The following is a 13,753-nucleotide window of genomic DNA, read 5'->3' as shown; positions in this document are numbered from 1 at the left end:
CGTTTCAACATCATCAGAAACCAAAAAGTATAGTATATCCAAAGTCACTTGAACTAGTCCATAAAAACACTTGGCCATATATGTCCCTTTGAATAAATAAATAAATAATAAATTCACTGGGCACAAAGGAATTTCTGGAAACTTGGGCAAACCTTGTATAATCGAAATATTCATCTTCCTCCAGTGACTTTGGATATACTATACTAATGACAACATCGTTCTGGGTATTCCTTAGGTCATTGAACTACAGTTACTGTAAACCACAGAATAATATATAAAACAGGACAGGGGAATCACAGTAAAGCTGATGTTCTGTGTAGGTATTTATGATTATTGTGATCACTGAATCAAACAATATTTATTTATTCATTGTGATTCTCTTAGGATCACAATAATATGATATAAATTTACAAATCGCGAGTTACTTCATGACGTAACTCTCAATTAGTAATTATTGAATATATCCTTCAACTTTTTAGGAACAGATTCAATGTAAATAAGTATAAAACATGAATTTATTGAAAGCATATGGCAGAAAAATAACATATCAATAAAATATTTTGTTTGCAGAAAACATAATGAGCAATATGATGAGGATATGCATTCTATAATCAATAAAATCATATAATTCCTAAAAATTAGAAATTTATAACTTAACAATTTAATAAAGATAATATGAAATAATGACTGTACAATGATATAAAATTGAAATAAAAACCAAAAAAATCTCTCAAAATAGATATTTCATTTGTTTTCAATATTGGGAACTATAGTTATAACATTTTAGAGTAATTATAAAAGTATGAAATTGTAAAATATTCAGTAGAATAGATACTAACATCAATTAGGAATATTTTCAGTTGAGTCAATTATTGAACTGTAAATACTTATTTGGTATTTCGACAAACTATAGATCATAGTCTCATAAAAAAAATTCAGTCTTCTCTTCACATTTTCCATTCATATGAGAATCTTTATTTTTCTCCTTCACACATTCTAATAATGCTTCAAAAAAATTTGGAAAACCATCATAACCTGCAACAGACAATATCATTCAGTCATACATTGTACAATTCAATTTATATATGATAATTGTTCATATTCAAGGACTAACAATACAAAAATACAAAATCAAAGAATTACCTGGATATACATTAACATCGATTATGGCATATCTTGAAGTTCTATCAGATATCACTATATCAACGCCCAACAAATCCATTCCAAACTCTTTTCTTATTGTTCTGGCAATTTCACTAAGTACCTCAGGGTCTGGTTCGACTTTGACAGCATTCCTATCCTCAGGATCCAGTATAGACAAATCATGTTGACATCCAGCTTTCGATACATCACTGCTTTGAAAATTTATCACATCCAATTCTGTTGTATGGAAATTTTTGATTGATGGTCTCTCAACACAATAATATTTAGAACCCACCATGAATAATTTAAATAGCAGAGCATTGTGGTTTATGAAACTTTGAGCCACACATGGTATTTTAATTTCATTTAACTGTTTTTCATTGAAAATAATGGACATTTCATGGGCTTCTTTAGAACCATGACCTAATAATGGCTTACAAATGAAAGGATATGTTACATTTGCCATCTGCAAATCTCTCTTTATGTGAGATACATTTTTGTACTTCAATTCACAAAAATTTGGTGTGAATATGCCATGATTATATAAATCGGTTGATCTTATAGTCTGATAACATTTGTGTCTATCCAAAAGTTGTCTTACGTTGGATATTGGATCGATAACTATTATAGAAGGGTTATGTTGAAGATACTCTTCTATCATCTGTATTTTTTTAGAATTCTAAAAAAACAGAAAGGATTAATATGTAAATTCATAGGATATTTGAATCCATAATGATTTGAATTCAGTTCTTGGAAAACAGATAATATTAAAAACTAGCCTTTTCATTTCCTTCTTTAGCAGATGCAATTATATCTGTTAATTTGTGCAAAAATACATGAATGGGGCCCTGATCCTCCAAAGGTTTATCCAAATTCACCTGAAAAAACGCACAATATAAAAAAGAAAATATACAATAATATAAAACAATTACATTATAAAGTTCATAACCATGTTTTGTGCACACTGCTTCAAATTCTTTCCAATCTAATTTTTGAGCTTTCTTTTCGGACATCCAACAAGCAAGTCTTAAATTCAATTTAGGTGTCATTGTGTTTACTGATTTTGCAAAATGATGTATTTTTCGAGTTATATATAGTTAGTACATAATATTCAATGAAACATATGAAAACCGAAAGTGATAAGAAAAAGGAAAAGAACAACTTTAATCATAAACTTTTGCTATCAAAACATGATAACTAATTATGCTAACAACTATGTGATAATAAACAACAGATAAAAACTTGTGTTAAAAAACATGCTTCCTATTTCATTCAAAATATTATTGTAACTCATGAACTACTACTGATTTTTATGAACTATGCATATTGAATAACAACTTAGTTGGAAAGAAGATAGTATTCTAGTTCAATCCGAGATGGTGGAAAATAATAACAAATAGCAGAGGAATACCTCAAAAAATACCGAAATGTTAAAAATCCTAATATTCTAATCCATATTTCTTCATTTTGTCTATATCTATGATCATCAATTAACCTCATTGAATCCTTATATGATTCCAGTTCCAAAGAGTTCAAAAAATATGTTATCAGTTACTATTACTGAGTTGTTGAATTTATATAGAAATTGAGTTGATTCAGGGTACAATGAGAAATCATGGAAAAATGTTCAATTTCGTTCGGAAAAAATCTACCTGGATTAAACCTCAAGGATTCAATACAGGCATTAACATATATAATTGTATTGCTAAAGAAAAAGTACCCTTAATAACAAAACAAAAGGGAATTCTTACTTGGTACACTTGTGGGCCAACTGTATATGATGATGCTCATATTGGTCATGCTAGTTGTTACCTGAAGATTGATATTCTACAACGAATTATGTCTAGGTATTTCAATTTTAATATAGTAACGGCTATGAATATAACAGATATTGATGACAAAATAATTAAGAGGTCAAAAGAGTTAGGTAAGCCATATGACAAGATTTCTGCATTTTATGAAGATAGATTCTGGGCTGATTTAGATAAATTCAATATAAGTAAACCAAATATTGTTTTGAAAGTTACTGAAAATATAGGTGATATAAAAGAATTTATTGATAGACTAGTGAAAAATGATTTGGCATATGAAAAGGACGGATCAGTTCTATTTAATATTAAAGGATATACTAATTATGGAAAACTTGTGAATTTGCAAAAGAATGAAGAAAATGAAAATCAAGAGTTGTCAGATTGTGTTTTATGGAAAAAAAACAAATCTGAAGAACCTTTTTGGGAGAGCCCTTGGGGTAACGGAAGGCCTGGGTGGCATGTTGAATGTTCTGTATTAGCCAGCAAATTGTTTGGTATGTTTGTAGTACCCAACATTAATAGAATTCAAAATCCAATTCAGGATAAAAGAATTATTATAGATACATTTCATTTTAGGTTCTTCTATTGATATACATGCTGGTGGAATGGATTTAAAATTTCCACATCATGAAAATGAAGAAGCTCACTCTTGTGCTTATCATTCATGCTCCCAATGGGTGAATTATTGGATGCATATTGGGCAGTTGTATTGTAAATCTTCTAATAAAATGAGTAAATCACTTAAAAATACGATAAGCGTAAATACGTTATTAGATTATATAGAGCCTGATGAATTCAGAATGGCATGCTTGATGTCCCATTATAGAAGTAGAATGGAATATAGCGATGAGATGTTAAAAATGGCCAAGACTATACTGAAGAAGTATAAATATTTCTTGAAAAATTGCGATAATTATTGTATAACTAACAAAGATGTGATAGTAGATGATGAAAGTGTTAAATATCTCTTGTTAGAAAGTAAGGAAAATGTTCATGAAGCTCTTTGTGATGATTTCAATACTCCAGAAGTTATCAACACTCTAAATAAAATAATAAAAATTACTAATCCATTACTAAGCACCAAAAATGTTTCCATATCTACAGTTATAGGATTGAGAAATTTTGTTTGTCAAATATTAGAATTATTCAAAATATATGAAATGGAGACACCGAAAACTTCAAATGAAAACAACAATGAAGAAATGATCGAAATATTGAAAAATTTTAGACAAAATATACGAAAAATTGGAATTACTACAAAAAATAATGAGATATTAAATTATTGTGACGAAGTAAGAGATTTGTTGAGGAGTAAGGGAATAGATATCAATGATGAGAGCCAAAAAAAAATTATGATGAAATAAAACCTTTTTTAAATGCAATTTTCCAATTATTTTTTAACTCAAATGAAAAAAAAATCCGGAATAATTGCCTAGTTCCTCAAATTTATTGACTCCCTCTCTCTCATTTGAAATTTGGTCCTTTTTTTAAATTCCAATGAAAAGCCATCTGCTAGGAAGGTACCATATTACATTTTAGTTTAAGAAAGTATTCTGTGATTGTCTTTGTCGCCATTTGCTAACGAAGTATGAAACTAAATATTAGTTAGAATAAATACACACAGATGTCACTAAGATAATACTATTGGTGCTCCATCTGCTGATAAAATATTTAATAGAATTGCAGTTAGGTTAGATGCCTTGGTAAAAATATAATTACGGAAAGAAAACTAGTTTTATATTAATTAATGGAACACAGCCTCATGTAGTTTTGAAAATGGAACGTTCCATGTGTAATGTCGTCATCATCACAAATCAGTCAATCAATTCATCAAAAGAAATTTCTTATGAGAACAATAATCCAAACAAAAATATTTAATTCTAGTGGGTTTTGTGTTTGTCGTGTATTTAGTGATATAACATTTATTGTGTAAAGGTATAAGTAAATAATTTCTGCCTATAGAATTTGCCTTATTCGAGTTCTTATTGTGTGATTTTATTTCCCCCAGTGAGAATTTGATCTAATTCTTAGAAATTAGTGGGTGTATAGAAAAGTGATATTAAGTACATATATCTTATTTCGCAAATGCAAACATTAAAAAATAATGAACTAATGTGCAATGAGAAAGAATTGAGTTATTAAATCCCGTAACATATCATTGTGAACCATTCAATAAGGTGAAATCAATTATAAACATTGTTTACAATTCATAATACTGTTTTGCTAAAATACATAGTAACTCCATAGCAAAATTGTAAATCGTATTTAACATTTCTTGTGTTGATCCTGTGAGGGATTCACTAAGCACATCCTTTCCATGCTTTCTCATCAATTAATTAGGTGAATGAATCAATTTGGAAAACAAGTATAATGTTTATTAAACCAATTCGTAGAGTGAATTGTGCGAGATATTCTAGTGAATTATCTATGTATTTATAAGATCTTCAGAAAAGCTATAGGAAAAGAGTGAGGCATTGTCAATCAGTGTACATTTGATTTGGTTGTAAAATAAGCTCGAATTCAATGACAAATGGGTGAAAGTTGACATCAACAAACCACATGGAGATCACTAATTATTCATTATAGTTCTTTTCTTGTAGATATTGACAACATTAGTATTAACAACATGAATTAACTGAGGACTTTAAAATGATGACAGCTTTTTTCTTCCAGAATAATCTGAATTAACGTAACAATAATAGTGATCTCAATTTTTACAATTATAGAAATAATTTCTATTAAAATTGGATATTGGGCATTACCTCTTAGCAGAACAAGAACAGTTTGATCATTATTGCTGAAATTTCAATATTCATTATTTGTTGTGAAGGATAATATCTATATCTCTTCTTCAAAATTTTCGAATAAGCTTCAAACTTTTTTTTCGTAGAAATACAGTTTACATATATCCACAATTAAATTAGCAGACCCACTCAATTTCCTCAATTAATTCTAGGCTCCTTTTTGTTTATGCATGTTTGAAATATCATTTGAAAAACAGCGCAGTTTATATATTTATGAATCAACAAATTGTATGATAAAGTGTGAATACTAGAAAGTAAGCTAGAATAAATTAATTTGTACATTGTTTTACGCTTGCCGCTTGCAATGTAGTGATAGTAAAACATCCTTTTTAGAGTTCATTTTAATTATATTTGCAACAAATTAACTCTTAGTTTTTTAATTATATATACATATAATAATTGATCATCATCAAAAACTTTCACATTGTTGATCCTCATATATAATATACTATCATATACTAGATAAAAAATTATTTTCAAACAAAATAACATTGATACATTAAATAACATTGAATGTTGATAAATATCTACATTCAATGTTATTTAATGAAATATTTCTTAATTAAACTTAAATAACATTGAATGAAGATATTTCATTGTTATATACTTATCATAAAGATTTTGAGTTTAATGATTAATACTGTTTTGAGGAGTACCAACGTTGTGGATATGATTCAGAGATGGGATTTTCATGTTTACTAGTTAGTCATTCTCTTTAAGCACCAAAAATGTATTCAGTCCTTCTAATGGGTCATAACTCATCATACATACGAGTTTTAAATTATTATTGATAATAATTATTATTCATTTTCTGAAATAATGCAATAATACTATATTAATAATTGGTATCAATAAAAATAAGTTTTACATTATACTATTCAGGTATAACAATATGTTTTCATTGAACATTTTTTATTTGAATATACAACTTAAAAATGTGCAAATAGTGAAGTTCAGTTGAAAATATTATTGAGAGTAATTAATAATTTTGAATTTGAGGCATCTTCACTTTTTCTATTATTTTTCCATTGTTATAATACATCGAAAGTTATCTCATTGGTATTTCCTACAGATTTAAAAATATTTTTCAATTTATCACAGGACCATAATGCAAAATGATTCTGGTGAAGACACAGATGATTCCAATGTCTTCAGATTCATTTCTGAGTTGCGACAAGAGGCACTTTATATATCATCTGAGAAAAATGCATTGCAAGAACTGAATGAAAAGGTTTGTGCTCTACAGTATTTAGTATTCATCAAAATTTAAATTTGAGAATATAACATTTTTGGTTTTTCTTCAATTTTGAACTCCTTTTTTCCTTTGGTTAAACTTAATATTTCAAACCTGCAGGTTCGAAACAAAACAGAGGAACTTTTGCAGTCTACATGGATAACTACAAAAAAACGCCTTTTTCTGCTACCTCAAAAAGAATTCACAATTGAAAATATTCATGAAATAATTTCCATTGGCACAGTTCAGTTTGCTGAAGCTAAGAATGTAGTTGGATTCCAGGTAAAATTTTTCTTCATACAAAATTAATGAGATATAGCACATACTTCAAAATTCCATATAAAGATATTATTGGTATTCCTATTATATTTCAGAATGCAGGAAAATTAGGAGCTCTCTTGCAAATTTTGCGAACACAACCTGAACAACTTGCACAATGGCTCATAATTGGTGAACAATTGAATGATGATCAAACACATTTGAGTATAATGCAAAGCATTGTTTCTGGATTGTATGCTTCACTGATATTTCCCGAAGATATAAATTATATGTTGGTGTTACTTCATGAACTTGCTAAATATCAGTTGTTCAGAAATGAAAAACCTCAGAGGTTAGAAAAAGAAAAACAGGCGATGTGAGCAACTGTGAATAGTAAATCTGTTTTAGGGCTTTGAAACAACGATCAAATTCATTTGAATGTTTATATTACATGTTTCATGAAGTTTTATTGTCTGCCAAGTATTTTTTGAGTGGAGCATTTGAAGTCCCTATATTGAGATTATTAACGATCGATTATTATTTGGATATAGATCCAGATAAAAGTGATATGAGGTGAAAAAAATTTCTGTTTTTCAATACTAAGCAATTTGAACGATAACATTTCATAAAGCTGAAATATTTATTTGCTTTAGGTACCATCAAGAAGAAAATATCAAACTTTTATTTAGTAGTCCTGAAGAATATAGGAATGTAGTTGTGAAAAAATTGGCTGAAGAAACAAATTTCTTCATTTCAGGCTTTAAGGAAAACAGTTTGAGTTTTCCTAAGCCTCTTGCTTGGCTTGCATATCACATTAGCAAACTTATTTCAGATTCTTTCAATGAAAAAGAGGTGAGAATCTATAGTTATTTTTCCAATAATATGTACTAAGTACTGTTAGCTGGTCAAACAAATTTTATGGTTTTTCAAATTAACAACCATTCAACTTTCTCAAAAATTAGTTTTTAATTCAATATTGTTTCAGGCAAATGCAGTTCTTACAGAACTTATTTTTACAATGTTTATATGTCCTGCAATTGTGAATCCATTACAATATGGAATTTGCGATGTTCAAATTACAACTGTTTCAAGGCACAATTTAATGCAAATTGGTCAAATTATTCAAAATTTAGCTTTAATGAAACATGAATCTCCTGACCTAAGGGTTTTAGATCTTTATGATTTAATAAGTAAAGATGTTATTGTGCAGCTGATGGAAGATATTTTTAGTGAAAGCAAGCACAATAGTGCTCCATTTTTAGATGTAACACCATTTATTTTTCGAGATATGGCTTTATTTACTGAGCAAGAGATTAGAGTGTTGGTAAGTTTGTTTTATATATTTTGTGTAATAAATATTCTCAAAACAATGATCATTTTTTCATTATCTTTATACATGCAGGTTACATTCCTTCAAAGAGTTCATAATGAAATAATGCAGAATGAGGTATATAAAAGCAATCCAATTTTAACAGATTCAATAGTTGGTCAAATATCCGCCTTCAGCTTAGACTCCATGGGAAATTCAACTCCTAAACAAAATAGGCATTATAATGGGAATGTTGACATTAATTTTAAGAGATCATCTAATCTATTATCCCTAGGTAAGTGATAAAAATTTGATATAAGCATTAATGTTTGGCAGCTATTCACCCTCAAGTATTTTAAGGAATATATAGTCTTACTGAGAACTTTCAGTATGCAGCATATTATAGATTTTAATCTCAATATTGCATCAGAATTTGACGCATGAGCAAGTTATTTTGAAATTGAAAATCAAAAAATTTTTTGTGATAGCAATCCTCACTTTGGTAGACTCTGAAGCCAAATTATGGGAGGTCTAATCTTTATATTTATTTGTTTCAGTTACTCGAACAAATTCAAAACTACCTGAAGAATTCCAGACCGTGCCTAATATTGTTTTGCTATTTTCTATAAGAACCGACAGTATAGAACCTGTTGGTATGCTTTCTGAAGGAGCAATAATAGATAATGCGAATTCATTTGAAAAAGATATTGATGTTTCTGAAGACCTCGAGAAAAGTGAGGATAACAATGAATCAAATAAAGTTAGCTTTACATATCAAGATGAAGGATCTATTGGAAATACTTCTGATAATTTAGAGGCAATTTCAGAAGGAGCAAGTAATCACTCTGTTGCAAGCAGCTTAGAAATGGAAAATGAAGATCAAAATGATAATTATTCAGATATGTTGTCTGCCAATGTTTCAGGTAAACAACAGAAGCAATTTTCAATGTGAAAGTGAGTACCTGCTAACATTTCAATTAATTGTGTATGTCTTTTAGGTAGAGGTACACCTAACATCTCAGGACGTGACACTCCAAGCTCTCAGGTGAACGAGAATGATGACAGAGCCTCATCTGAAATTAGACAAGCCGATAATGCTCAATTGCAACAACAGTCACAATTAAGTCGACAAATTAGATCTGAGATAGATGATAAATTCTGTAAATTCGAAATTAAATTACCAGGCCCTGGCAGAGATGAAACCACATCTTTAATTTCTGAAACTTGGAGTACAGATGTACTTGCGTCAGATAATGAGGCAGTTGATGCAAATGACTCTAGAACTGAACAACAATGTTGTTCCTTGATAGATCAACCCATTGTTGAAGTTCCCATGAGTAAGTATCATATGATTATCTGAATGAATGAGAATTTTATGATGAATAAATTGAACTTGATAGACTTGGATTCTTCAACATAGTTAGAATACTTTAGAAGCTGTCTAGCTTGGTCTAATAGAGTTTTCAACTAAAGTTTTGCCTACAACTGTGTTAAGCAAGTTTCTTGCTGTTACTTTCCAGCAATAGATTGTACTTGATTTAAATCAGCAGTGGAGGATATGAACCATCTATCCCGACTCCACCTAATGAAGAAATTTCAAATATTATTTTTAGACAAAAACAACCAGGTCGGAGAAGTTCAGTATCGAGTTACAATCTAAGACTGAGAAACCTCTGAATATGCTTACAGCAGTTGTATGCAAAAGTGTGAGATGCTGTTATATTATAAAAATTGATGTTTTCAAGATATGCTGGATGTATCAGAGACACAAAGCGAAAGTGCGTGGTCCACAGATGTTATGGCCTCAGACACCGAAAGATTGATAGATGTGGATAACGATGATACTGGAAGTATTGCTCAATCAGATGACACAAATAGCATAGCCCCCTCAGATGACACTAGGTCAGAAACAGATGAAAACCTAACACCAGGCAGTCGTAGATTATCCAGCTCATCAAACTCCTTCATGAATCAATCAAATTTGGCATCTAATTTCCAAGAAATGAGAAGGTTGGAGAGTAGAATGGAAGAAAATGCTCGTATAAGAGTTCAAAGTATGGAGAAGAACAGTAGAAAAGATAGCAATGCCAATGTTATCTTCAAACCCTTACCCTTTTCTTCCACCCAAAATACCTTAACTTATAGCGAACAAACATCTGAGGTGAAAACAACACAATCTTCTACTTGCTCTTTTGTTTCTAGTAGAGTACAAAAAACTATCAATAAGGAGATGATGGGAGCGAATGGTTTCCAAAAAACATACAATATGGAAAATGAAACAAATGAGGTATCTTTATCTTATATAAAAGAAAACACTACTAAGTACGAGGATAGAGCTAATGAGATTCTTCTGAGCAACTGTAGTTTAAATTCTAGTTCAAGCGGTAGTAGTAGTAGTAATAGTTTAGAAAATAAGACTAACAATGAGACCTCTGAGAAATGGGAACATAAACAGTGGTTGAACAGTTCTGAAAGCAGTCTTAATGTTACTTCCACTCCTTCCGAAAGTACAAGTGAACTCTCTGTTTTGAGTGTAACAAACTACATAAATCCAGGCAATATGATGAATAAAAAGCCAACAGTTGTGAATTCTCGTACCATTAAGACTTCTGCATCTACAGGAGCTATACCCAAAAGCATCAGTTTTGATATAAGTGCCGATAAAGGCGAGAAGTATTTAGGTGATGATCACAGAACTAAGAGAGGTGGATTCTTTGGCAAACTGAGAATGGGATTTCGTAATAGGAGAGGTAAATCCTTCAGAAATTCCGATGATTTAAGGATGGAAAATGAAGAAGAAGGTGCTTCTGGTAGTGGAAGAGCTCAATCTCTACAAGTTAAATTTGGCAATAATTTGGGTAAGTCATTGTTTTTCTCATTATTCATTTCTTTTTTGGAAGAATGAATAACCGGTGTTTGAAATTAGATAGTATCACTGCCATCAAACCTATCATATTTGATGTATGAGTTATTATCATCACTTATTTATTGACATATTCCATTTTGCTTATTCCAATTAATTCATAGTAGTACAAATTAGTCATTCCAGATTCGTCCGATCAGATATTAGAAAAATATCGTACAAAATCTTTTGAAGAAAATGGTAGCAATAAGTTGAATGAACAAAATCAGAAAACTTCAAGAGTACGACGTATCAGTGAAAGCACCATTATCTCTAATCAAGGTTGCAATACCTTTAGGGATATCAAGAATAAATTGAGAATGGTATTAAGTCACTCCACTATACAGTTACCTGGTGATATTAAGGTAAAAAAATAATTTTATCTTTTTATTTGGCATTCTATTATATTTATTATTCATTTTCCAAATAGGTTTCTGGAATGCCCTTCCAGAACAAAATAGAAACCATTTTACGCATTGAATTAGGTAAAGCTAGAAAGATGAGGCGATGGTCTAGTGTTGCAAGAATAACAGAAACTCTGAAATGTGTACAATTATTAAATGAAAAAAGTTGTAATAAACTGGTTAAATCCATGAAGGATGACATTATGAAGCGATCTCTTTATACTCAGTACCTTACTTCTTCCAGAAGGGAGCTTTTGCTAAGCGAAGCTTTTATTAATGGGTATGTAGTTCATAAATAATGATTGATTTCGGGCATACAAGAATCCACAAATATTAACAAATTAGTAGATACTAAATGTAATTTTTCATTTCTAGATTACAAGAACAAATTTGCTATGAAAAAGAACAATGCGAGGAATATTTGGCAATTTTGTATGTAGATGATTTTCTGAGACAAAAGGAAATGGAAATGAATACTTTTTGTGATGAGTTCAAACATCAAAGTTTATCTGATGAGAAGTGCGATCTGCTGAACAATTTCTACTCGGAACTCTATTCTAAAATGAGGAGTAATGTTTTGTGGAATGGTAAGTGATCTTCATAATTTGGTATTATTGAATTATTAAAAGTATTATTCCTCTTCAGAGATCCTAAAAGAACGAAAAAACACTATAAAGAAGGCCCTGCAAAGGCACATTATCAGCAAAGTTTACGAAAATGCATTTTATCCCAATGGGGATGGTGATAGGGACAGAGATAGGTGTGTATATTTGTTTCTTATTAACAAAATAAAATAACACCTGACCAATTTATACATAAAACAACAGATTCTGAAAAAACAAAATTCTATTCTTGTTTATCATTCTAGAGTTTTGTATGAACATATTGAAAAACTATCAAGTATTATAACACCAGGACATAAGTATATGATGATTCAAAAGAAATACCTCAGAGAATGTCCATGGCTACCAGCTCAAGATGCTCTCAATGCTATGAGTGCTTTCAGAACACCTAGAGACAAAGTAAATTGTGTTGTACACTGTGCGAAATGTATTATGGACCTTCTTTCCATGGCTCAAAGTATTTCAACTACTGCAGATGACTTCACACCAGTTCTGGTGTTCGTCATCATTAAGGTAAATTTCATGAATTTTAATTTATTGTTATATTATGAATGCTGATGGAAGCTAATAACGATTTTATCAATTTTAGTCTAATCCTTTGAACTTACTCTCTACAATTCAGTTTGTAAACAGTTTTTATCAAAACCAACTATGCGGCGAGGAACAGTATTGGTGGATACAATTTTGTGCTGCTGTAGAATTTATCAAAACTATGGATTATTCTGATTAATAACAATAAGAAGGAATTAATATATTTGTATTATATATGGATCTAATTTATGAATTTTTTATCTATAGTTTATTTAGATACAGATAATATTGTTATCAATAAATGAAATATATTCAGTCAAATTCTCTTTGTGCAAAAACCTTCTTGAGTGGAATAGAATCGAATTTCTCCGTCCAAAGTTCTTGTAATATAACAATTGACCACTCAAATTTGGGAGCCACCCTATATAGAGTTCTAATACCACTTACATTGAAGTTTGAGTTCTAGATTCTAATACTAGTTTTCTTGAGTGGAGTGTAATTACCTTGATAAACAAAACTTCTAAGCTTTTACAATTTATTAGATTGTTGTTATTATTATTATTAGGAACTCTTATAAGTTCTGAATATTCAAGCTCTTCCATGAACTTTCGGAGATAATAGGAGGCTGTAATCTTCTAGAATCTAGATAAAGGCTAACTTACCCATTTTCAAATATTGATAATTTGAAAACATTGATGTTTTCATGAAAGTGAATTGGTTTCTATATCCTTCCA

General features: G+C 30.0%; 3 protein-coding genes across 5 annotated transcripts; 2 read left to right on the top strand and 1 right to left on the bottom strand.

Moving 5' to 3' along the window:
- Window positions 1-497: 497 nt before the first annotated feature.
- On the bottom strand, window positions 498-2,432 carry LOC123674475 (inositol-tetrakisphosphate 1-kinase-like). Its single transcript, XM_045609357.1, has 4 exons — window positions 2,076-2,432; window positions 1,923-2,021; window positions 1,144-1,822; window positions 498-1,035 (listed from the first exon to the last, which is right to left on the bottom strand). The coding sequence occupies exons 1-4, from the start codon at window positions 2,190-2,192 to the stop codon at window positions 923-925; spliced, it is 1,008 nt and encodes a 335-aa protein (XP_045465313.1). The 5' UTR covers window positions 2,193-2,432; the 3' UTR covers window positions 498-922.
- A 139-nt stretch (window positions 2,433-2,571) lies between these two features.
- Window positions 2,572-4,336, top strand: LOC123674474 (probable cysteine--tRNA ligase, mitochondrial). The gene is made up of 2 exons (XM_045609356.1): window positions 2,572-3,448; window positions 3,531-4,336. The coding sequence occupies exons 1-2, from the start codon at window positions 2,749-2,751 to the stop codon at window positions 4,316-4,318; spliced, it is 1,488 nt and encodes a 495-aa protein (XP_045465312.1). The 5' UTR covers window positions 2,572-2,748; the 3' UTR covers window positions 4,319-4,336.
- A 397-nt stretch (window positions 4,337-4,733) lies between these two features.
- Window positions 4,734-13,340, top strand: LOC123674471 (GTPase-activating protein and VPS9 domain-containing protein 1). 3 transcript variants are annotated; one of them, XM_045609353.1, is made up of 17 exons: window positions 4,734-4,889; window positions 6,860-6,989; window positions 7,113-7,274; window positions 7,367-7,602; window positions 7,659-7,823; window positions 7,904-8,102; window positions 8,236-8,574; window positions 8,653-8,854; window positions 9,117-9,482; window positions 9,558-9,896; window positions 10,305-11,417; window positions 11,609-11,826; window positions 11,892-12,145; window positions 12,241-12,452; window positions 12,511-12,625; window positions 12,734-13,001; window positions 13,078-13,340. In XM_045609353.1, exons 2-17 carry the CDS (start codon window positions 6,867-6,869, stop codon window positions 13,216-13,218), a joined length of 4,452 nt encoding a protein of 1,483 aa, XP_045465309.1. In that variant the 5' UTR covers window positions 4,734-4,889; window positions 6,860-6,866; the 3' UTR covers window positions 13,219-13,340. The 3 variants fall into 3 exon arrangements, with proteins under 3 accessions (XP_045465309.1, XP_045465307.1, XP_045465308.1); XM_045609351.1 differs by having other exon boundaries at window positions 11,600-11,826; XM_045609352.1 differs by lacking the exon at window positions 4,734-4,889 and adding an exon at window positions 4,913-5,131 and having other exon boundaries at window positions 11,600-11,826.
- The last annotated feature ends 413 nt before the right edge of the window (window positions 13,341-13,753 follow it).

The sequence above is a fragment of the Harmonia axyridis genome, chromosome 3, assembly GCF_914767665.1.
Source record: "Harmonia axyridis chromosome 3, icHarAxyr1.1, whole genome shotgun sequence".
Taxonomy (NCBI): Eukaryota; Metazoa; Arthropoda; class Insecta; order Coleoptera; family Coccinellidae; genus Harmonia; species Harmonia axyridis.
The sequence above is the reverse complement of the archived record's forward strand: the minus strand, read 5'-3'. Positions and strand labels throughout refer to the sequence as shown.

Coding starts and splice junctions, on each gene's coding strand:
- LOC123674475 (XM_045609357.1), bottom strand. CDS start 2,192: ATGACACCTAAATTGAATTTAAGACTTGCTTGTTGGATGTCCGAAAAG. Junction 1,823..1,922: donor CTAAAGAAGGAAATGAAAAG/GCTAGTTTTTAA, acceptor CTGTTTTTTTAG/AATTCTAAAAAAATACAGAT. Junction 1,036..1,143: donor CGATGTTAATGTATATCCAG/GTAATTCTTTGA, acceptor TGTCTGTTGCAG/GTTATGATGGTTTTCCAAAT.
- LOC123674471 (XM_045609351.1), top strand. CDS start 6,867: ATGCAAAATGATTCTGGTGAAGACACAGATGATTCCAATGTCTTCAGA. Junction 6,990..7,112: donor TGCAAGAACTGAATGAAAAG/GTTTGTGCTCTA, acceptor TCAAACCTGCAG/GTTCGAAACAAAACAGAGGA. Junction 9,483..9,557: donor GTTGTCTGCCAATGTTTCAG/GTAAACAACAGA, acceptor TATGTCTTTTAG/GTAGAGGTACACCTAACATC.
- LOC123674474 (XM_045609356.1), top strand. CDS start 2,749: ATGAGAAATCATGGAAAAATGTTCAATTTCGTTCGGAAAAAATCTACC. Junction 3,449..3,530: donor ATTAGCCAGCAAATTGTTTG/GTATGTTTGTAG, acceptor ATTTCATTTTAG/GTTCTTCTATTGATATACAT.